The sequence below is a fragment of the Scyliorhinus torazame genome, chromosome 6, assembly GCF_047496885.1.
Source record: "Scyliorhinus torazame isolate Kashiwa2021f chromosome 6, sScyTor2.1, whole genome shotgun sequence".
NCBI classification, from domain to species: Eukaryota; Metazoa; Chordata; class Chondrichthyes; order Carcharhiniformes; family Scyliorhinidae; genus Scyliorhinus; species Scyliorhinus torazame.
Window position 1 is genome coordinate 307,959,110 of NC_092712.1, and position 24,071 is coordinate 307,983,180.

The window sequence follows — 24,071 nt, forward strand, 5'->3', positions numbered from 1 at the left end:
CCCCTCCTACTCACTAATATCACCCCCCCGCCCTAACTTTGTATTTATTTTTAAACTGAGGACAACAATAGACTCCAAATGGGAAACCTGAGAAGGATTTCTATGTGGGATCGATTCTCGCCAGGTCTCTGGTTTGAGTAGCTCGCCTTATTAATTATGAAAGGAGCCCCCATCTGATGCTCGAAGCATGATAAGCAGAGAGCCTGGGATTTAGATATTCTTAAGTAATGATTTTAATACAAATCGTACAACAGGAGCGTTATAACCATAATCTAGCAAGTGTTAACATCTTGTATCATTTTATATTGTCTAATTTTCGCTCAAACATCAAGCGACACTGTCAGTTCAAACACAAAAACTCATATATATATATATTTATTTCTCTATAATGTAGCTATATTCATTTTTTGCCGGTTTGCGTTTGAGAGTACTCATTTATTTTTGTTAATTTTCTAAAATAATGATTGGTTCTCATACTGTTTCGTTTGAGATACATTTAAGACCCTTTGTGATCTATTCTGTTGCGCGACATCCAAAAATAAGTGAGCATATATATTATGTATATATATATTTCAAATAAAGAATTTTTTTAAAAAGCCGGTGAGAATGACAATATATCTTTACGTTACGAAACAATTGTTAGGACTCTCTGTCGAAGCGCGACCATGGTTATTGTGTTAGTCGTTTTGGAAGGACGATCGCCATAGTTCTCTGGTCGTTAATGGGAGCTGTGAAATTATAAAAACTCTTGGACTGAGTACGTACTGGGCGGTAGTAGTAAGGAGAGAATGAAGAAGCTATTCAGCCTGGAATCGCACGCAAGAGTGGACATCTTTTTGCTTTTTCTGTCTCTCTGTCGTTTTATTTTTCCTCTTTTTATTTCCCCCCCTCTCCCTTCCTCCGTAGGACCCACCAGATATATTAGCGCTTGGCCCGAAGCCGTTCCTGAGTTTGAAACCCAACTCCCGGGGTTGTAGTCTTGTTGAGATGGTTCCTGTCGAGTTTGAGGCGTGGTTCGGAGAGCTTTGCCGCTGCCCGCTAACATTTCGGCAAGCAACAGGGAAAACAAAACCGCTTTTGTTGTTGTTTGTTTGTTGTTGTCACTGCGAGAAAACCAAAAGGAAATGAGGATATTTTTCCAGTCCTGGGAAGTAACCTTCTGGGTCACCGGTGAATCACAAGGTCCTGTAATTCTGAAATGGTTTGCAGAATCCCCACCATCTGTATGTGTGTGTGTGAGTTGTGTGAGTGTTGTCTCTGGCTCTTGTCTCTGCCTGTGTCTCTGCTGTGTCTGTGTTGCTTCCCGGGATGCTGTTGTGGTCACGTTTCTAGATTAGAATCCAGGTCAGTAAAGCGGACAATGTTAACACAGCCAAGGTGAAGCAACGGGGCGCCATCGCCTCTGCAGAGTTATTCCTTTCGCACAGGTCAAACAAACTGCCTTCGAAATCCAGGCTTTTGGAATCTTCTTTGAGCTTTTCCCAAACATCCGTCGCTCCTTCCTGACAGTCTGCGATGGCAGTCGTGGCGCATGCGTGGAAATCATTCCAGTATCTGGTGGGGAGGGGGCGGGGGGGGGGGGGGGGAGAATTCAGAAATCAAAAAAAGTGTGTCAAGATATTGAAGCAAACCCAGATTACAGAGACATGATCTGTCTCAGGTATGACCCCACCTCCCCACACACACGTACAGTAAAGTGCTCCTATATTCTACTTTCACTATCCCCCCTCCCTGCACATACACACACATTTCCCACCACGTTTCGTGATCAAGACATGTCTTTAATCGTCACGAAATGTGTCACCCGCACGGGGAAGCACTATTACAATTCTCACGGTTTTCCCATTTCTTTCTGAACACCAGTGCTCACTGGTAGTTGCTCCCATAGGTTCCCCTGAAACTCTCTCGGACTGTGCAAGCCACTGTATAATTTACAGCTATTTAAATCCAAAATAATCTCTCTCTGTGGGAAATCCCCCCCCCCCCCCCCACACACAAAGACACATACATATATATCTTTACACTAACAAATACACACACACATACACACACATACACAAATACACACGCATTCATATACAGACATATCGATACACACAACTATATACATACAGATACATCCACATACACAGGCACACACATAAATACATACACCCACACACAAATACATACACACAGACTCATACACCCACATACAAATATATACATACAGATACATACACAAATGCATACACACAGACATATACACACACATGCACACACGCAAATACATACTAGCAGACACACACACACAAATACATACATGCACACAAACAAATAAACACAGATCTACAAACATCCATACATACACACAGACATATACACACGCATATAGCAAGCTATACGTTGTTGATTCATAAATCAGGCTGCACAATTTTAACGCGATTTGCTTTCCTTTCCGGATTTAAAACGAGAAAGAAACATAAAGGACAATCGTTTTCGGGATTCTTGCAATGGTAGAGCTTATTTAATGAGCAAAATGCCAGCAGCCGCCCGTGTTTTGTACAGATGTAATAAGTAATGAGATATTGAGATGCCAAGGTTTTTCTTTGGTAGTAATTCTGCCCTAATTGCATGTCCCAGTGGGAAACTGAATCATTTCTGATTTCCCCTGGCTCTCCCTCTCTCGCTCCTTCCAGAGAAGAGGGGATTTAACCAGTTACAGGGAGCGAGCGGGGATCAGAATGCCGAATATAAAGACATGCAGTTTTCAGTTTGAATGCTGCAGTGGACCATCGGGTTATTAATAGTTTTGGCCTGGGAAAATGCAAGCAAGCACACTTCTGCTGCTTGATTCGCGTATCACCATAGACACCAACTATTCTCTACGGATAAGGGGATCGGGCTATGGGGAGAAGGCAGGAGAATGGGGATGAGAAAATATCAGCCATGATTGAATGGCGGAGCAGACTCGATGGGCCGAGTGGCCTAATTCTCGTCCTATGCCGTATGGTCTTATGGTGATGATATAGAATCTTGCTCGGAGAAAACAGCTATAATGTGCTGAACTGCAGAGAATAATTCAACACTTAACTCACGGTCGGAACATATTCCCAAAAGCTTTCTGCTTAGCATCTCCACCCCCCCCCCCCCCCCCCCCACCCCCGTGTTCATTTCCTCCCGCCTGTCCGTAACATTACACAATGCAGTCTATAACGTTTGCACAAATCAGTAGCTATCGGGCATTTCAAAGAATAATCGCATTCGCCGCCAAAAGAAAGGTTCCCGGTGGATATTAATTTACTATCCATTCAAGCCACCGTCATAACCCGCAGTCGTAACTTCAAATCAACGAGAAAGGAGACACTTGCAATCTTATAAAACGTTAAATAGATAAAGCCGGGACTTTTCAAATAAGCCTGAGACAATCCTTTATTAATCACAATATTATCTGTTAAATTGTCAGATACAGCTTTTAAATGCCGCCTGTCCTGTATTCTGTGTACATAGCTGCGTCTGCCTGTACCGTGTGGGGAAATGGAGAATCACTGTGGGCAACATTTCTGCACAGGGTAAATATCCCTCTATTCACCTGTGCAGCAGGTAAATCAGGAGATTTACGTATATTCCTATTGTGCTTTGCAGCTTATAGTTTGGAGGCATGAATAGTATAATGTGAGTTATAGGCGTGGTTGTATATGTGAGATAGATCTGTTTATGCGTATAAAGGTCGGTACACACGGCTTTGCCTCTTCCCTCTGACGAAACTCAAGTACTGTTGGTGTAAAGTTCCCTTGCCCATGCGTGGAAATGTACCCTTTGCCTGTACAGGTGTTGGGAAAACATAGCACCAACATGTGAGCGCGATAGAGGTTGCGTTGGGAGGGGGTGGGATGTGCTGGGTGCGTGAGTATGTGTGTGTGTGGGGGGGGGGGGAGGGGGGAATGGAGGGGAGGTCGTGAGGCTGAGCGAGGGAGTGTAGGAGGCCATGTGGGAGAGTGGTGCGTGAGCCAGACGGCGAATGAGCCGGTTTCCCTGCCCGAGTGTCCACGTGGTAGTGGCGAGAGTGTGTGCGTGTGCATACTGGGGCCATACTTACGAGCAGATGGTTTTCACGTTCTGCTTGTCGTCCATGTCTTGCTGGTAGTTTGCCACGTTGTCCCCTAGCTTGAGCAAACAATCGGAGAAGCCTTTAAACACTGCATCGCACTTGCCGGCCGCCCGCACAGTATGGAACAGATAGGCTGCAGAGGAAGGAGAATTCAAACAGTGACCATAAAATCTTAACATAAATAAGGCAATTATGAGAACTAAAAACAGTCAAGATTAATAGTTGCTTTCATTTTAGGTCTTTTTCAAACTAACGTTTTTTTAAAATCTGTCATGTGATGCAAATATATTTATACATATGTCATTGTTAAAGTCAGAAACTTGCAATGTCCTCTGTTCTGTTACATATTGACAGGAGTAAGCCTATTACTATTAGACACCGTGACATTCCCGACTGCTTAAAGTCTATTTTTAAACTTTCTTCGATATTTTTACAATGCGCCAGTTGGCATGATTGTGACCCCCCCCCCCCCCCCCCCCGCCATTCCCTCTGCAATCTGTCACCTACACAAACCTGCAGCCTCCCCGTGTTCCCATGCCGGACACATTATTGGATTTTATTTGATGGGAATTTAAATTGGAAGGTTCAGGATTTGGGCAGCCTGTCCTCGAGTTGTTTTGGGGTGTTTTTGGTGGTGGTGGTGGGGAGGGGGGGGGGGGGGCTGCTTTCTGCTTCAGGGTGGATAAGGGCACAGAGACACAGCTCCCAGATATAATCTGACAAGAGGTTTCGCCAAGAGGCAATGTTTAAAGACGGCGATTGGACCCCCCACAACCGGGGAGGGTCCACTCAGAAGTTTCAAACACTGTTGTCTCGGAATCCTCTAACCGCCCCAATAAACTGCCCGATTCGTTTGTGTCCCTGTTCTGCTTGGCTGGTCAGATCACACTCAATTGATTTTAATTTAAAGTTCAATTAAATTCGCGGGTGACTGGGCGGAATTGCGAGCGGAACCGTGTACATGTTATTCCTCCCTCTCGATCCTGTCCTAAGTGTTGGAGAATTAGGATGTGCTTGCCTAATTGATCGCTCCATGGGTCCTGACCAAATGTGCGTCGCTAACAAGGGTAAACCCAGCTCCATATGGTGCTGCAAGATCTTGCCTGATAATCAGCTGGTGGATGGAACCGGCTCACACACAGACATGTGAGAGAGGGTCGGAGATATTGTTCAGCAAAGGGTGTTTTTCTCCCCCTTCCTCTGATAATAATCTTTATTGTCACAAGTAGGCTTACATTAACACTGCAATGAAGTTACTGGGAAAAGCCCCCAATTGTAAATGTCGATGATATTTTCAAAATGAGTCTCAATAAATGCATCGCCCATTTGCAACGTGTTTTTAAAATTCGATTTTCAGGGCCTGAGGTATGCATTTTGACCAACGCCATCTTAGATTTAAATTCTATTAACTGACAGGTGTTTTTTTTTTGGTGAGCGAATTGTCCCAATGAAAGCTCAGGAAGTAATTAATTTTAACCAAATAAAAAAGAACTCTGCCTTCGAAATTCACCAAACCTACAGATATCCATTTGTTACAGCGTCTCCGGCTACCATTCAGAGTGGATCCGAGACCTGTTCTATCATTTCTTAATACATTACAATGCACTTACTAACATTGTACTGTCGTAGGCGAAGTATTCGTGGGGGCGTTTATTAAAGTGCATTAAAACGACGAGGGTGATTAACAGCCTCTTTTACAAAAAATGCAATAGATGTATTACCAGGAGCAGGTCTGTCTGTGAATGTGCATGGGGAGATGCCGTGTCTTGGCGATGGTGCAGTGATCGCTTAATTAATCCCTGGAATCTTTACCCGGGTTGGGGGGGGGGGGGGGTATTTATCCCGCTTGTTCTGGAGATTCTCACCCTATACATTTCACAACGGTAATATTTTTGATTCTTCGCCAACAAACGGGACAAATTATCCCCCCCCCCCCCCCCCCGCCCCGGTGTCGTTTGCTCTCGGTGTCAATCTGGGTCCCTGAACCCCGGGGTTTTATTTTGAGTCTGGGTTACTTAGTTAAGAGAGAGAGGGATTTGCAGCGTCTTCCCGTTCCTCGCCTAGCATCATAAATTAATTCGGGGTTTTTTGCCTGTGTTCCTTACCGATCATTTTGAGCATTTAAAAATCACACCGTGAATTAATCCGATTACCTTTTCAACATCGGGTGAGTGACAGTAATCCTAGTGTTACCCCGAATGAATTTATATATTTTGATTTGCTGCATTTTTTCTATGGGGGGTGATAATATATTTTGGACATACCATTTCAACAGGCAGCTCTCGAAATAATTCTTAATAAACTGCGGGCAAAGGCAGTTCTCAATCTAACTCTGGGACTGTGGGGTTTACTGTCTGTAGCTGTGGGTGGTATTACTGGGGGGGGGGAGGGTTAGTACTGCGGTATTACTGGGGGTGGGGGTGGGGGAGAGGGTTAGTACTGTTGAATCGTGGCTGAATGTGAACAAGCCGCTTCCAACCGAATTTGGAAAACTCGAATTTTCCTCTTTCATCAGCACCCGTTTTCTCTGAAGAAATTGACAGATACATTTTGCACAACCGGCAGGTCGTGTAACGCCACTAGACAGAGAGGGGGTGGGGGGGGGGGGGGGGGGGGGGGGGGAGAGAGAAAAACTCTTAGAGAAGAATTATTACATATCAACCCAATTCTGATATCCCCCCCCCCTACCCCCGGCACCAGCACTCCTTTATCCGAGAGGAAATAAGATGACACCGACTCAAAGTTACAGACAAAAAAAAGAAAATAAATGAGGAATGGACGAGCGCTGGGATTTTTTTTAATACCCTTTATCAGAAACTCGCTCTTGCGTTCGAACGAGAGGGGGAGATTGGTTTGAGACCAATCTGTGCGCTGCGTCAAAGAGCACCTTCCCTGAGATCAGGGTGAACGGGAAGGCAGAGCTGAGATCTCGGTGCTGGCTTGACACCACAGCAGGGAAAGGGGGCGAAGGCGGACCGGGGAAAGGGGGGGGGGGATCAAAGGTTTGCTCCTGGCGCCTGAAAACAAACCACAAAAAAAAATGAATGAAGCAGGCATTATTCTGATCTCTTAACTCACCGAGTTGGACAGCGAGAGAAAGTGCAAGGTACACTCCGTTCAACGTATGTCCCATCCTACATTGAGTAGAACCATTGGAGACTGAAGGCTTTCAGATGATAATCTGGGAAAACGTGGGAAAGGCCGGACACCGCACATTGCCAACAAGTTAATTCCGACAAGTAGAACGGCAGAGTGGATGTGGGGTGGAATGGTTCACTCCTGTCTGAGTGAGGGGGGAGGGAGGGGGGAGGGGGCTGGCTGTGGGCTCAGCCTAGCCGGCCACGCACACTCCTGACGCATGGCATACATTTACTGAATCTTACTGGGGTTGGCAAAAGAAGACGCGCCATTTATAGCCACTGGAGACTATTATTGAGACCTGTGCGTTAATGTGGTCTATATAACCCCCCCCCCCCCCCCCCACACACACACATACACGGAGTTGACCCCTTGATAATTGACTGACTGGAGCACCGGGGGCAGAATTGGGACAGGGGCAAAGGGAGGCACACAGAGAGAGAGATGCCACTCCGAGGAATGCTTGGCGCCTGTGAAGCTTCAGTGGCTCGATCGCCGATTTAGTGGTGGAAAAGAGCGCATTATCATCGATTGCACATTCGCCCCTTCCCCAATCGGCCCGGCTAAACGAGCGTTAAACATTCAAACGCCCACCTCCGGATTCCGTGAACCGTCTTAGGGGGTCTCATCTTTTCCATGCGTGTATCATGCGGTGTTTTAAAACATTGTGCTCAGCATTCAGGGCGGACGCGCTCAGACAGGCGGCGATGCACTGGGGCAGGGTCTGGGGTCTGCAGGGTCATTTTGTTGAAGCAAGCTTGTCCTACCCCCCCCCCCCCCCCCCCAGCTATGCAGCAGGAGTAAAGTCAGAACGTTTAACGGCAGAATTTACCACTTCGAAACTTAGCAAGCACTTTCCCCTAATTAATTTCACTGCCGGCCTCTCTGGGGATTAATACATCTCCCACAAATCACGGTGCATCCAAAATTAACCCGTCAAATACCCCCCCCCCCCCCCCCCCCGAACCTATCCCCAGGCGAACAGTTGTCCATGTGGATGCTGAAATAGGTATTTGGAAGTGTATACCGGGCTAAGGAATGGGAGGACCGAGACATATAAAAACTCAAATACACACCAAGGTGCTCATCTCCTTCCTAAACCACTCTCGCCCTTACTGCCACCCCCACTCCTCCCTCCAGAAACAACTGTTCAACCGGGGGGTGGCAGACAGGGCACAACCGGGGATCACAATCACAGGCACAGCACAAAACGGAAGCAGCCCAAAGACTCTGTCAGTGGAGGAGGGTAACCCTGAGGGTTGGGTCCGGTTTTTTCCCCCCTCTCTCTTTCTGTCTTTATTTGCTTCCTTTGCCGTTTTAAATAATTTATCCCTCGGTGGGATTACTGGAGAAACCAATGACGTCAACCTGTGGTTGCTCATTCCAAGTACAGTCTCTCCCCTGCCCTGACGCCACTTGCAGTTTCCATGTCCCCTGACAAACTGATGGACTGAATAATAATCAGACAGGGAATCCGAGCAATGGGCCAGCCGCTGAAAGAACCCCCTCCCCTCTCTCCACACACACAGCTCTTACCGGAGAGCCTGGAGAGGGGGAGATGCTGAAGTCTGTCCCTTTACCCTCCTCCCCCCCCCCCCCCCCCAGAATTCAGGTCCCAGTCCCCCATCCCCTCCGCTCTCACGTCACTCCATCCACAGGGATTAATGCTGACATTAATTCACAAGGATAGGGTCGTGGAGACATTTTTTGTTGCAGAGGGATGTCAGCTTTCACCAGGCACATTTTACCAAATCATTAAATATACATTTTCCTGTCAATTTAAATTCCGATTTAAGCAGGACGTCCACCGCGCAGAGATTTCCCAGGGGCGGGGGTGGGAGGGATTGGTTAGGATGCTACAATACAGCCATCAATCCAAGTCCCAATCAGAACTGGGTTCCCTGCCTCTGTCTGTCTGTGTATCTGCGTGTGTGTGTTGTGTGTATCTGTGTGTTTGTGTGTATCTGTGTGTTTGTGTGTGTGTATCTGTGTGTGTCTTTGTGTGTATCTGTGTGTGTGCTTGTGTGTATTTGTGCGTGTGTATCTGTGTGTGTTTCTGTGTGTGTTTCTGTGTGTGTGTGCCTGTGTATGTTTATGTGTTTGTGTGTGTTTCTGTGTGTGTCTGTTTGTGTGTTTCTGTGTGTGTGTACCTGTGTGTGTCTGTTTCTGTGTGTGTGGTTCTGTGTTTCTGTGTGTGTGTACCTGTGTGTGTCTGTTTCTGTGTGTGTGGTTCTGTGTTTCTGTGTGTGTCTGTTTGTGTGTTTCTGTGTGTGTGGTTCTGTGTTTCTGTGTGTGTTTCTGTGTGTGTGCCTCTCTCTCTGTGTCTCTATGTGTGTGCTACTGTTTGTGTTTGTGTGTATCTGTGTGTGTCTTTCAGTGTGTGTCTCTATGTTTGTGTGTGCTACTGTTTGCGTGTGTGTCTATGCGTGTTTATGTATGTGTATGTCTGTTTGTGTGTCTGTCTGTGCGTGTGTTTGTGTGTGTGTTTGTGTCTGTGAGTTTATGGCTGTGTGGGTTTGTGTGTGTGTTTACGTGTGTGGTGACATTTAGGTTCACCACGGGGTTTATGCCATTCCTCTTAACTTCTGGACCAGTCCAGTGGAGAGTGATCCACACAGGGGGAAGGAGGATTGCTGACCTCCACGAGGATGCGTTTGAGTAAGGAACCGGATCGTCCGCCAGGCTTGAGCAATTTGAGTGATATTGTGGGCAGGGCACTCCTCGAAATACCCTCATTCGTTTATTTTTCCTTATTACAAATTGCACGTTGGTATCAAAATCCACGAAACGAATTGAAGTCAAATAAATTCAGATCGCAGAAGCGCGTTCGAAAACGCCCCTGGAACGATCGCCGGTGAAGCAGAGAATTAAGAAGGGGGAAAATGATGGGTCACCCAAGCAGAATGTTTTATCCTCCATTCAAATCGCGTGAGATGGTTTATGCGACTCTCTGAAGGCTGGGTCTGTGTGCGAACAATGCAGTGCTGTATTCACAATGGAAACATTTGAAGAAGGCATTGTATGGAAATGCAATGCAAACATTGCAAAACAAAAGCTCACCCAGCGACTAGGAATGGAAGTTGCGTTACTCATTACTGATATTTAATAAAAATCGGGGTGGGGGGAGAAAATATATTTAAGTTTTGCTGCAGAAACGCTATTGCAGATCATAGATAATTAAATGCAGTTACTTAGGGTGTGTATATCAACATTGCAATAACCCTGGTGTAATTAGAATATTATTTACTGCACTTCAAACATAATTACTTGACAATAAATCAGGAGAGGTAGAGTCAGCGTTCGGTTTGGTAGACAATTGGTTATAAATACGATCCACCTAATCTGGTGTCAAATCCTCGCGGGTATACTCTAGACAAGGCAGGTTTGCACTCGGGGATAGAAACAGATTTGACAGCATGATAAACCGGTGGCAAAAGTCAGGAAAACTGAAGGGCCTTGAACGCGCGACTTTAATATGTGGCCTCCATCACAACTTGCAAACGAAGCTGCCCTCTGCACAACTGCAGTGAAGTATTGTGTAACACCCGGGGACAACGAGTGATAGTTGAGAGCTGAATTCTCCCCCCCCCCCCCCCCCCCCACCTCAGCCAGGGCTGTGGGAGTGGGTGTGGGTTTTGGAGGTGAGAGGGTGAATTCTGGGGTCGGTACCTGTTCCTAACTCATCACCCACTCACTCGCACTCATTTCCCTGCGCCCACTCTCATTCTCAGTCCGCCCCCCCCCCCCCCTCCTCCCACTCCCTCATGGAGTCTGTACAATCACATCTTGGCTCATTCCCCTCCCCACCAGCTCACCCTCTCAGTGACTCGTCCCTTTACTGCCATATCCACTTGCTCCCTCGCACATATATATCAGTCTCAATCTTCCTCAGTCAGCGACGCCTCTGCACATAATAATGGAAATGAAATACTCCGGATGCTGGAAATCTGGCAGAAAAAAAACAGTAAAAGTGCTGAAAGTACCCAGCAGGTCTGGCAACATCTGGAGAGAGAGAGAAACAAGGGAGTTCCAGCCCAATATTACTTCTTCTGCAGACTCGCATTTATCATCTGTTGTGGCCCAGTTGGTAGCAACAGAACCTCATGGCACAAGCCAAGGCTGACACCCAACACTGAAGAGAGTGCTGCACTGTTGAAATATCTTTGTTAGCTGAGACGTTGAACCCCTGTCTGCCTTCTCTGGGAGCATGGAGAAATATCCCATGGGAAGGGCCGGGGCGTTATCACCTGCTGTAACAAAAGCAGAGCATGTTGGACGATCTCAGCTTTGATAAAGAGTCACCCAGACTCGAAACGTTGGGCAGCACGGTAGCACAAGTGGATAGCACTGTGGCTTCACAGCGCCAGGGTCCCAGGTTCGATTCCCTGCTGGGTCACTGTCTGTGCGGAGTCTGCACCTTCTCCCCGTGTCTGCGTGGTTCCCTCCGGGTGCTCCGGTTTCCTCCCACAGTCCAAAGACGTGCAGGTTAGGTAGATTGGCCATGCTAAATTGCCCTTAGTGACCAAAAAAGGTTAGGAGGGGTAATTGGGTTATGGGGATAGGGTGAAAGTGAGAGCTTAAGTGGGTCGGTGCAGACTCGATGGGCCGAATGGCCTTCTTCTGCACTGTATGTTCTACAAAGAACAAAGAAATGTACAGAACAGGCCCTCCAAGCCCGTGCCGACCATGCTGCCCGACTAAACTACAATCTTCTACACTTCCTGGGTCCGTATCCCTCTATTCCCATCCTATTCATGTATTTGTCAAGATGCCCCTTAAATGTCACTATCGCCCCTGTTTCCACCACCTCCTCCGGTAGCAAGTTCCAGGCACCCACTACCCTCTGTGTAAAAAACCTGCCTCGTACATCTACTCTAAACCTTGCCCCTCTCACCTTAAACCTATGCCCCCTAGTAATTGACCCCTCTACCCTGGGGAAAAGCCTCTGACTATCCACTCTGTCTATGCCCCTCATAATTTTGTATACCTCTATCAGGTCGCCCCTCAACCTCCTTCGTTCCAGTGAGAACAAACAGAGTTTATTCAATCGCTCCTCATAGCTAATGCCCTCCATACCAGGCAACATTCTGGTAAATCTCTTCTGCACCCTCTCTAAAGCCTCCACATCCTTCTGGTAGTGTGGCGACCAGAATTGAACACTATACTTCAAGTGTGGCCTAACTAAGGTCTATATTAGCTCCCTTCTCTCTCCACAGATGCTGCCAGACCTGCTGGGATTGTCCAGCATTTTCAGTTTTTCCTTCAGATTCCAGCATCTGCAATAATCTGCGGTTATAAGAGCTGGTTAAGATCAGTGGGCTAGGCAGCTGGTTTGTAATGGAGAACAAGGCTGGCAGCACAGGTTCAATCCCCGTACCGGCTTACCCGAGCAGGCACCGGAATGTGGAGAACTAGGAGCTTTTCACAGCAACTTCATACTTGTGACAATAAAAGGTTCTTTTTACTTTCATCCCTGCCTTCCCGACCAATATTTATTCCCCCAGTCAGCATCGCACCAACAGATTACCTGGTCATTATCACGTGGCTGTGTGTGGGATCTTGCTGTGCACAGATTAACTGCTGCGTTTTCTAAATTACAGCAGTGACTGGATTTAGAAAACTGCTTCATTAACTGTACAACATCTTGGGAAGTCCCTGTGCATGTGAAAAGTATTATATAAATGTGAGTCTTTTCAAACTCACTCCTTTGACTCATCTCATTTGCACTCCCACTCAAACTCGCACACTCCTTCTCTTGCCCTCCCTCAGTCATTCCATCTTTCTCAACAGAGAGGCAACTGCACCCTGATCCAGAGTGAGAGGGGAATTGAACTCTTTTATTCTCTCTCTCTCTCTCTCTCTCTCGCTCTGTCCTGATGTCGCTGAAGGATCTAGCCCCGCTCTCTACTTCCCCTTTTGCTCTATAGAATTCCAGTGACACAGGCCCCCTCATTCTTCCTCTCTTCCACTGTCTCTCTCTCCGCACTCCGCTGGGGGTAACATTATCCAGCTCAGGGGTATCAAAAATAAAATGAGCCTATTTTGTCAGCCTGAGATTCCACCTGTTCCTCCCACCTGCTCCACTCCTGAATTTTACGTAAAAGCAATTAATTCAGAAGAAACCAACCTCTGATGCCTGTTTAAAAAACAAATCAAACGAAAATACTGCTGTGGGATTTTAGCCATTTAAAATAATAAGAGAAAGAAGAACCCAGGTCGAAATCTAACCACAGCATCCAGTAAGATAATCTTTCCAAAACGATCTAGCGTCCGCACATTTGGTCAGGTATTCTAGTTTATTGCCCCCCAACTTGCATATTTTATCCCTATGACCTTGGGAGAAAGAGGGAGAGGGGGAAGGAGAGGAAAGGAAAGATGAAAATGGGAGAAGAAGGGAGGAGAATGTAGAAGAGGACACCAGCCCTCTCTCTGCCAACTGTCTGTGGCTGAGTCAACTTCTTTGCATCCTCAATGTCATATTTGGCCTTGAGATGCGTTTTTCCGCACATGTCCACATCACCAATACGACTGCTTTCCCCCCTCTGTAACATTACCCAATTTCCGCGCCCCCTGCTTATCTGCTGTTGAAACATTTATCCATGACCATACTACCTCTAGGCTTCACTATTCTAATGCACTCCTAGCTCCCCACTCCCCATGTTATCATAGAATCATCAAATTTACAGTGCAGAAGGAGGCCATTCAGCCCATCACGTTTGCACCGGCCCTTGGAAAGGGCAGCCGACTTAAGCCCACGCCTCGACCCTATCCCGGCAACCCCACCTAACCTTTTTTGCACACTAAGGGCAATTTAGCATGTCCAATCCACCTAACCCGCACATCTTTGGGCTGTGGAAGGAAACTGGAGCTCCCGGAGGAAACCCACGCAGACATGGGGAGGACGTGCAGTCAGTGACCCAAGCCGGGAATCGAACCTGGGACCCTGGAGCTGTGAAGCTGTTCATCATCATTGTTGGCTGTTCCTTGTTTCGCGGATACGGTCTACTCAGGGTTACACATTTCTGCCATAGTCTACTCTCCACAAACTGTGGTCATCCAAAATCCTGCTGCTGGTGCCCTACCTAGTTTGCGCCAACTCCCATTCACCCATCCGTGACTTATCTCAACTTCCAGCTAGGCAATGCTTCTAGTTTAAAATCCTTATCCTTGTTTTCAAAGCCATCCATGACCCAATGTCTCTCTATCTCTGTGATCTTCACCAGACCCACAACCCCTCTATGCTTCTCCAATTCTGGCCCCTTGAAAAACTTTGATTTTAATTGCTCCATCTTTAGTTGCTTGCCCCCTCACTCAAGAAGTCCCTCCCTAAATACCTCCACCTTGCTTATTGTCTTCTCTCCTCCGTGTGGATCAGCTGTGGATCAGTTGTGAGCAGTTCTGCCTTTACGTCTGTCCACTGAGGTTTTAAGCAAGCAAATCAAAGCTGACAGGTTCATGCTGCACTGTTGGAGGTGCTTTCTTTTGAGTGAGATGTTAAATTGAGACCTGCTCCCTCAGTTGGATGTAAAAGGCCCAAGCCTCTATTTTGAAGGAAGAATAGGGAAGTTATACCTGTTGTCTTGGACAACATTTATGCCTCAATCAACTAAAGGTGGCACGGTGGTGCAGTGATTAGCACTGCTGCCACACGGTGCCGAGGACCCAGTTTTGATCCCGGCCCTGGGTCACTGTCCATGTAGGGTTTGCACATTCTCCCCGTGTCTGTGTGGGTCTCACCCCCACAACCCAAAGATATGCAGGTTAGGTGGATTGGCCACGCTAAATTGCCCCTTAATTGGAAAAAAAGAATTGGGTACTGTAAATTTATTTCAAAAAATCAGCACCACTAAAACAAAATACCTGGTTATTATCACATTACTGTTTGCTCGAGCTTGCTGTGCACAAATTGGGTACTTTGTTTCCTAGATTGCAACAGCGATGGCATTTCAAAAAGTACCTAATTAGCTGGAAAACGTGTTTGGATCTCCCACGATGGTGAAAGGCATTGCAGAAATGCAAGTCTTTCTTTCTTTAAGACACTCCTTAAAACCTATCTATTTGCTTTTGGTCATCTGCCCCTTGTGTGGCTTGGGTATCAAATTTTGTTTGGCAAAGTTCCCTGCGAATCACCTTGGTAGGTTTTACTACGTTAAAGCTGGTATATGAATGCCAGTTGCTGTTTATTGGAGGAAGGGGAGTGAGGAAGGAAGGCGATGGATGCAGGAGGAAGGGGAGAAGGAAGGAAAAAGGGAAGAGGGGAATGTGGATGGGGAGGAGGAAGGAAAATAAGGAAAGTTGAAGTGGAAGGGGAAAAAAATTAAATGCGGGGAGGGAAGTCAGATAATTGCCCATAACTGCTAAATGTTTTCCACAAGAATAGCAGAATTGTTCTGAGCCATTTTCATCCTTCAGTTGCAGTTCACTAAAAACCTTCCCAAAAGTTAATTTTACATCCATCCCCTGCCCACCTTTCTGATTTGGCTTGGCCCTTCCTTCAATTGATTTCTGCAGGTCGGCAGTGGATTATTCACCTCCACAAAAGTGCTAATACGGACAGTCTATTCCTTCCACAAGGGAACCCAAAAATTGGTATAGTTCTTGCGCCCTTTTTAGCTACATCAGACAGAAGTGTTGTGATCACTCTTTCCACTCCCCGCCCAATATACAGCCCACTTCAAAATTGCCAACTCCTTCCCACTGTATGCGAGCTGTGCATGATTGTGTCAGTTGAATTATTACTGACATTATTGTAATTAGTGAGAGCATGATTGAACGCCTGCACCATTTTCATGTCTGATTTCAGTATTGTTAAACTGCCAGTCCATTTGGAGAACACCAATTGAAAGAAGAAGGCTGGGGATAAAAATCCATCTTCTCCTCGGCCCACAAAAAAGTACCTGGAGGACGTTCTGAACAGCCTAATCTACAGTTTTGCTAATCTACTTTGCTGTCCATTGTGCAGGCCCTCTGAATGCTTTAGCAGTGTATTACAGCATGAAAATTGCTTCATGGCTCTATGTAATGTCATAGAATCCTGCTTTGCAATAATCTCTGAATTGCTCCATAATCTTAGTGGGCGCGAATAGCTGTTAAGTAGGTGATCTTCCTCTTGCTACTGTCCCATTCCTACTGAAAATGGGGGACGTATTGTGACCAAAATAGATCGTATGGTTTCTTACCATTACACTCCCTTCAGCCTGACCAGAACGTTTGACAATGGGCAATGGAGCGAAAGATGATATTCAGTAATTAATGAATAATACATCTTGCATTGTTTAGGTTATGTAATGAATCCTAATTGAGTAAATACTCTTTAATTCTGTTAGCCATGAACAAGCGAGCAGCATTTTCTAATTATAAACAATTCCTACTTTCATCACAGTGGGAGGTTCCAATCAGACCAGCCATGATCTACGGCATGAATGACGGCGCTCGCTCCAGGGGTTAAATGGCCTACTCCTTATTCATAAGTTTGTATCTTGGAAGGGGTCAGTTTAAACCCTGATGTTTGTGTTCATTCTCCTATACGTGATCTTTAACCCTTCTGATGTCACATGTGGGTAGAATAATAGGGAAGCCTATATAAGTTCTGTAAATAACACTGTGAATTTGAAACATGGATTAGCCCAAACACAAGTTTTCAGACTGCACGATACACATCTCCAGATTTGTTCAGTCTTAACTTGAATGTAGAGGGACATGGAACATATTCATTTTGGAACATACACATCTGTGGGCGTGAGAACCCTGTCTCAGACTCCTGTTTATTCTATTTTGAGGTGTACACAAGAAACGTCTCCCTCTCCAAGCTCTTTCTTCTTTCTGTAGGGAAGTGGGCATCTGTCGCTGGATGCCTCTCCATAAATAAAGTTAAACACTGGAGACTAAGACCACTGGTGAATTAAACAGCATATTGTACTGAATTACAGGCAACGCTAGACGATTAGAATTGCGGCATCCTTAGTTCCATCTCGACTAACATAATGATCTGAGTTATTTGGGAGTACATTCCAATTTTGGGCTGTGTAGTTGTGGTCAAGGAAGAAAATGGGTCTTGGAGAAATTCAGCGGAAACCCTTACCCACCCCTCCAAATATCTGTCAAAAATACATCACACTGCATCCACCAGAGCGTTACCCACCCAGCCAGCACATGTCTGTGTGGGGGTTTGGGTGTAGTTTAGCCACCCTGGCATTTTTCTGTATTCCCATTCTGATCCAGCTCAAGGAAACAATTATAAAAATGATGATTACCCAAATGTATAAGAGCACAATGGAGGCCACAGATTAAGTGATTGTATGAAAGCTCATTGGGGGAAGGTCTGTCCTGTGGTGGCATCCGAGAGTTCTGCAAAGATGGTACCATTGATTCAGTATCCGGAGGTAGAGGCTTCTTTACCTACCTGTCCAATGGTATGAGGCACTGGCTCTATTGGTTGTTTGCTCCACTAATAGGCTAGAGAGCAGATCGAATAGTCCCGATTAAGTCTTGGAAGGTTTGAGTTAAGTTCTTAAGGTTGCCTTCTGAGGAATTAACAAATGCAGTCGTAACTGTCAATCTGGAGATTATGACTGTATTCAGATCCTTCCCCATGGTGATTTGCATTGCAGTGCAAACTCCCTTCATTGTATTGATATATAGAGGGATCTGGGTGTTCAAGTCCATAGTTCCATGAAAGTGGCAATGCAGGTGGATAAGGTGGTCAAGAAGGCAAACAACATGCTTGCCTTCATCGATCGGGGCAGAGTACAAGAGTCGGCAGGTCATGTTACAGTTGTATAAATCCTTGGTTAGGCCATATTTGGAATATTGCATGCAGTTCTGGTCGCCACATTACCAGAAGGATGTGGATGCTTTGGAGCGAGTGCAATGAAAGTTGACCAAGATGTTGCCTGGTCTGGAGGGTGTTAGCTGTGAGGAGAGGTTGAATAAATTCAGATTGTTTTTGTTGGAAAGGTAGAGGCTGAGGGGAGACCATATTGAAAGTTTAGGGGAGATGTGCGGGGAAAGATTTGCATGCAGAGGGTGGTTGGCGCCTGAAACGCGTTGCCAGTGTATCATGATAGACACATGAACAAGCGGGGAATGGAGAGATGCACATCGTTTGGGCAACAAGTAGTAGATCTAAATAAAGAAACTGGATCGCACAGGTTTGGTGGGTTGAAGGACCTGTTCCTGTGCTGCAATGTTCTTTGTTCTTGGTTGATAAATCCAGATAGTTGGCTCCTCCAATTTCTTCATTATCTGCACTACATTCATGGGAATCATCATTGGTACCTTGTGATGAATATAGGAATTTTATTTGTATTGTATTATAGGTATTTGGTGCAGTAAGGGTTAAAAGCCTGAGTTAGTGACTGCTGCCATCATGTTTTAAAAGAAATCCTAGTTTGAAAGATAACAAAGCCTTTGGGAGCCAGGGGTGCAATTAAAGCATCATAATAAGCTTGGCCTAATGGAATGTTGTTTTGATTCAGGGGATTCCCTGTGGAGTTAATTAAATTTCAGCCTGATACGATGATGACATTACTGGGTGGAGTTAAGTTAGCAGGCATTTTTCAGGGAAAGCAGGTCAGTGGAGTTCTAGCTGAAGCTGTAACTACAAGTCAAGCAGTTTGCTCTCTGCAGTTCAGTTAAAACCTATCTCTGCAGACGGAAGAGCAGTGTGGTTGGAAAGGGGAACAGACCAGCTGAAATAGCTTCTGAAGAAATACCGCAGAATTTCTGCATGAGTCTGACAGGAGTCAGATCTTGCCTTTAAAACAATCTCAAGAGATCTCTCTTTCTCAAAGGACATCTCTGTAAAGCAAGTAGTCCTGAGTGCCAGTGGTATTTAATAGTGGATTGGGAGCTGAGATATTTCTTTTGTTGTTGTTTAAGTGGGAATAAAGATAGCTGTTAAGGGTATTGTGTTCACTGTATTGAGTAGTATTGTTTACGGGGTAATTGTAAGTTATTATCTGGTGTGATGTTAAAGATATTTTAATACAGCGTTAGTAATAAAGTTTTGTTTTAATATACCATATTCATATTTCTTCGTGCAATCACTCCTGGAGTGAGGTATCGTTTCCACAAAGTCTTGCAAAATTAAAACAAAATTTTGGGGTTTCTATCCAGTAACCTAGCCATTATTGGGGGTCTGGTCTGGGGTCGTAATAATGCACAGATGAGTGTTAAGATGTGTCATTTTTAGCTCTCATCCCTGAGACTTGGGACTTAGGTTCTTTAGCTAACACCAGTCACTCACCCACACTTAAGCCAGGCACTTGTTAATTGGTATTCCATGCATTACTCAATGATACTCCTTCTGACTCACAAAGCACACCCCCTCCTGGGTAAAAATGGGCTGGTGATGGATGCTGCGATGATAGATGAGAAGGTCCATCAGTTGTCGAGGTGGAGAAGGCAGTTGACTCCACAAACTGGTTATTATCTGGCTGGCTAATATCTATGACAGTGCGAATGAGAGGACTTTCAGCATGCTCTAAGAATTGAGGTTGAAAATCATCCTCTGCAATGAAAGGAACTGATTTAATTTTATTGAACTGGAACTATGGATACTGGCAGAGCTGCAGATAATCCCAGCTATTACCAACCTACTCCCGCTAGCTTACATCTTACATCCACATCTTCTACTGCCTCACGCTTTGTTTCTTGAGGGGTGAGCTTCCTGCTTGAATATAGTTAGTAGCATCCGTGTATTCATTTCCCCTCCTGTGACTCTTGTAACCTTTTCTTTGCAAGGTGAATGAAGAGTGAGAAAGGCACAATGATAAATTTCACTCAAACCCATTCCTTGCTGAAAATTCTTTCAGGTGTGGAAAATTCCTTTCCTTACCTTATTACCTCACCACCCTTATTCTCAGACACCAAACGATAACGTATTGTCATGGTGGGAAGGATGTGTGTCTGCAGAGTGTGAGATTTCTTGTGAAACCCAGTTTGTGATTTTGTGGTGAGGTAATTATGGAGGCCAGTGACATTTCAATGACTGTTTCAGGATGTGCATGGGTACTTATGCCTTCACCTATTTTGGTTAACCTTGTAAGGTTTCCACAGCATGACCGTGCATGGCCTAGTAGAGATAGAATTCACCACCTGCACCAGTGGGTAGCAACCTGTGGCCCAGGGGGCCACATGCGCCCCATCTGGGCTCTGAGTCTGGCCCATGAGACATTTTGTTGACCATTGCCCACACACAGGGTTGCCACATACTGCTGATTTCCATCTCTGACCCACTGAGATGAAGGAGGACCACCCATGCGGCCTAGGCTGCCCATCACTGGTCTCAGCGTTGCCTCTCTATTATATCTACACTAGCCTCTTCACTGGTTTTCAGACCTGTCCTAGGAGATGGTCCTTGCTTGCCCTCTTGAATGCCTGGAGGAACCCCCGTTGCTGCAGATGAGAAGCTGTGGAGTCTTGCTGTGTTGAAATCCTCAAAGCTGCTCCTCCGTCTGCCATAGTTGTGAGTTCTTCAATGAGTCTGCCTCAATGAGTAGCTGCAGCATTTTATCAACTGAAATTCAACCAGAGTAACCTCCCTCCCTGCTTCAGCAACAGGAGCGAGAACAACACTCCGAGCCCACCCTAACGAGGTCCACATCAGGAAGTAGGAGTTGGTGCTGACAGGGTGATGTGCGTAGTTTGCTGGCACAGGATGAAATTCAGCCCTGTATATTCCCTGTCAGTAGCAAATCTGCATTATTGGCAAGTTAATGCTGTTGCTTTATTCGCTATGCACTTAATAAAATACTTTTTCTCACTTTAAGGCAAAGTCCCTCACCTCACACTGATCTTTTCTCCATTGTGTTTCAATTCTGCTTCCCTCTACACACTGCCCTTATGCAAGCTTAAGCTGAAACTTCCTCTGAAATGTGCACAATGATCTGTTTAATATTCTTGGGAATTGATTGCAGTGCACATACATCCTGCTGCCACATCAACATCGAGGAGGTTCATTCTTTCTCATGCACGCATTAGACCACAGATCACAATTAGCATCAATTAGCTGACAATGAAAGGGGGCTCAATTCTAAAGTAAACTGTCATTCCAACACAACAGTCAGCAACAACAGGGGTGGCAGAGTAGTTTGCACTGCCACCTCACAGCGCCAGGGACCTGGGTTCAATTCCAACCACGAGTGATTGTCTGTGTGGAGTTTGCACGTTCGCCCCGTGTCTGTGTGGTTTTCCTCCGGTTTCCTCCCATAGTCCAAGGATGTGCAGGTTAGGTGGATTGGCCAAGACCAATGTGCGGGGTTACGGGGATCAGACGGGGCAGTGAACCCATACTCCCGTGTTCTCCCCATACTCCCGTGCTCTCCCCATACTCCCGTGCTCTCCCCATACCCCCGTGATCTCCCCATGCTCCCGTGCTCTCCCCATACCCCCGTTATCTCCCCAGTCCCCCGTTCTCTCCCCATACTCCCATGCTCGCCCCATACCCCCGTGCTCTCCCCATACTCTCGTGCTCTCCCCATAATCCCGTGCTCTCCCCATACCCCCGTGATCTCCCCATGCTCCCGTGCTCTCCCCATACCCCCGTTATCTCCCCAGTCCCCCGTTCTCTCCCCATACTCCCGTGCTCGCCCCATACCCCCGTGCTCTCCCCATACTGCCATGCTCTCCCCATATTCCCGTGCACTCCCCATACTCCCGTGCACTCCCCATACTCCCGTGCTCTCCCCATGCTTCCGTGCTTTCCCCATACTCCCGTGCTTTCCCCATACTCCCGTGTTCTCCCCTTACTCCCGTGCTCTTCCCGTAACCCCGTGCTTTCCCCATACTCCACTGTTCTCCACATACTCCCGTGCTCTCCCCATACTCCCGTGCTCTCCCCATACTCCCATGCTCTACCCATATTTCCGTCCTCTCCCCATTCTCCCAAGCACTCCCCATACCCCCGCGCTCTCCCCATACTCCCGTGTTCTCCCTGTACTCCTGTCCTCTCCCCATACCGATGCTCTCCCCACACCCCCTGTGCTCTCCCCATACACCCGTGCTCTCTCCATACTCCCGTGCTCTCTCCATACTCCCGTGCTCTCCCCATTCTCCCGTGCTGTCCACATATTCCCGCGCTCTCCCCATACACCCGTCCTCTCCCCATACTCCCGTGCTCTCCTCATACTCCTGCGCTCGCTCCATACTCCCGTGCTCTCCCCATACTCCCGTGCTCTCCTCATACTCCCGTGCTCTCTCAATACTCCCGTGCTCTGCCCATACTCCCGTGCTCTCCCCATACTCCCGTGCTCTCCTCATACTCCCGTGCTCTCCCAATACTCCCGTGCTCTCCCCATACCACTATTCTGTCCCCATACCCCCGTGCCCTCCCCATAATCCCATGCTCTCCCCATACCCCCGTGCTCTCCCCATACTCCCGTCCTCTCCCCAAACACCCGTGCCCTCCCCATACCCTGGGCTGTCTCCATACCCCCGTGCTCTCCACATACTCCCATGCTCTCCCCATACTCCCGTGCTCTCCCCACACCCCCGTGCACTCCCCATACCCCCGTGCTCACTCCATACCCCCGTGCTCTCCCCATACCCCCGTGCTCTCCCCATACTCCCGTGCTCACTCCACACCCCCGTGCACTCCCCATACTCCCGTGCTCACTCCACACCCCCGTGTTCTCCCCATACCACTGTGTACTCCCCATACTCCCGTGTTCTCCCCATACTCCCGTTATCTCCCCAGTCCCCCGTTCTCTCCCCATACTCACGTGCTCGCCCCATACCCCCGTGCTCTCCCCATACTCTCGTGCTCTCCCCATACTCCCGTGCTCTCCCCATATTCCCGTGCACTCCCCATACTCCCGTGCACTCCCCATACTCCCGTGCTCTCCCCATACTCCCGTGCTTTCCCCATACTCCCGTGCTTTCCCCATACTCCCGTGTTCTCCCCTTACTCCCGTGCTCTTCCCGTAACCCCGTGCTTTCCCCATACTCCACTGTTCTCCACATACTCCCGTGCTCTCCCCATACTCCCGTGCTCTCCCCATACTCCCATGCTCTACCCATATTTCCGTCCTCTCCCCATTCTCCCAAGCACTCCCCATACCCCCGTGCTCTCCCCATACTCCCGTGTTCTCCCTGTACTCCTGTCCTCTCCCCATACCGATGCTCTCCCCACACCCCCTGTGCTCTCCCCATACACCCGTGCTCTCTCCATACTCCCGTGCTCTCTCCATACTCCCGTGCTCTCCCCATACTCCCGTGCTGTCCACATATTCCCGCGCTCTCCCCATGCACCCGTCCTCTCCCCATACTCCCGTGCTCTCCTCATACTCCTGCGCTCGCTCCATACTCCCGTGCTCTCCCCATACTCCCGTGCTCTCCTCATACTCCCGTGCTCTCTCAATACTCCCGTGCTCTGCCCATACTCCCGTGCTCTCCCCATACTCCCGTGCTCTCCTCATACTCCCGTGCTCTCCTCATACTCCCGTGCTCTCCCAATACTCCCGTGCTCTCCCCATACCACTATTCTGTCCCCATACCCCCGTGCCCTCCCCATAATCCCGTGCTCTCCCCATACCCCCGTGCTCTCCCCATACTCCCGTCCTCTCCCCAAACACCCGTGCCCTCCCCATACCCTGGGCTGTCTCCATACCCCCGTGCTCTCCACATACTCCCATGCTCTCCCCATACTCCCGTGCTCTCCCCACACCCCCGTGCACTCCCCATACCCCCGTGCTCACTCCATACCCCCGTGCTCTCCCCATACCCCCGTGCTCTCCCCATACTCCCGTGCTCACTCCACACCCCCGTGCACTCCCCATACTCCCGTGCTCACTCCACACCCCCGTGTTCTCCCCATACCACTGTGTACTCCCCATACTCCCGT

The 24,071-nt window shown here is 47.5% G+C and overlaps 1 protein-coding gene across 1 annotated transcript; it reads right to left on the bottom strand.

Annotated features, from left to right (window-relative positions):
* Window positions 1-215: 215 nt before the first annotated feature.
* nrn1a (neuritin 1a) lies at window positions 216-7,421 on the bottom strand. Its single transcript, XM_072510021.1, has 3 exons — window positions 7,169-7,421; window positions 4,079-4,223; window positions 216-1,554 (listed from the first exon to the last, which is right to left on the bottom strand). Exons 1-3 carry the CDS (start codon window positions 7,221-7,223, stop codon window positions 1,329-1,331), a joined length of 426 nt encoding a protein of 141 aa, XP_072366122.1. The 5' UTR covers window positions 7,224-7,421; the 3' UTR covers window positions 216-1,328.
* Between the last annotated feature and the right edge of the window lie 16,650 nt (window positions 7,422-24,071).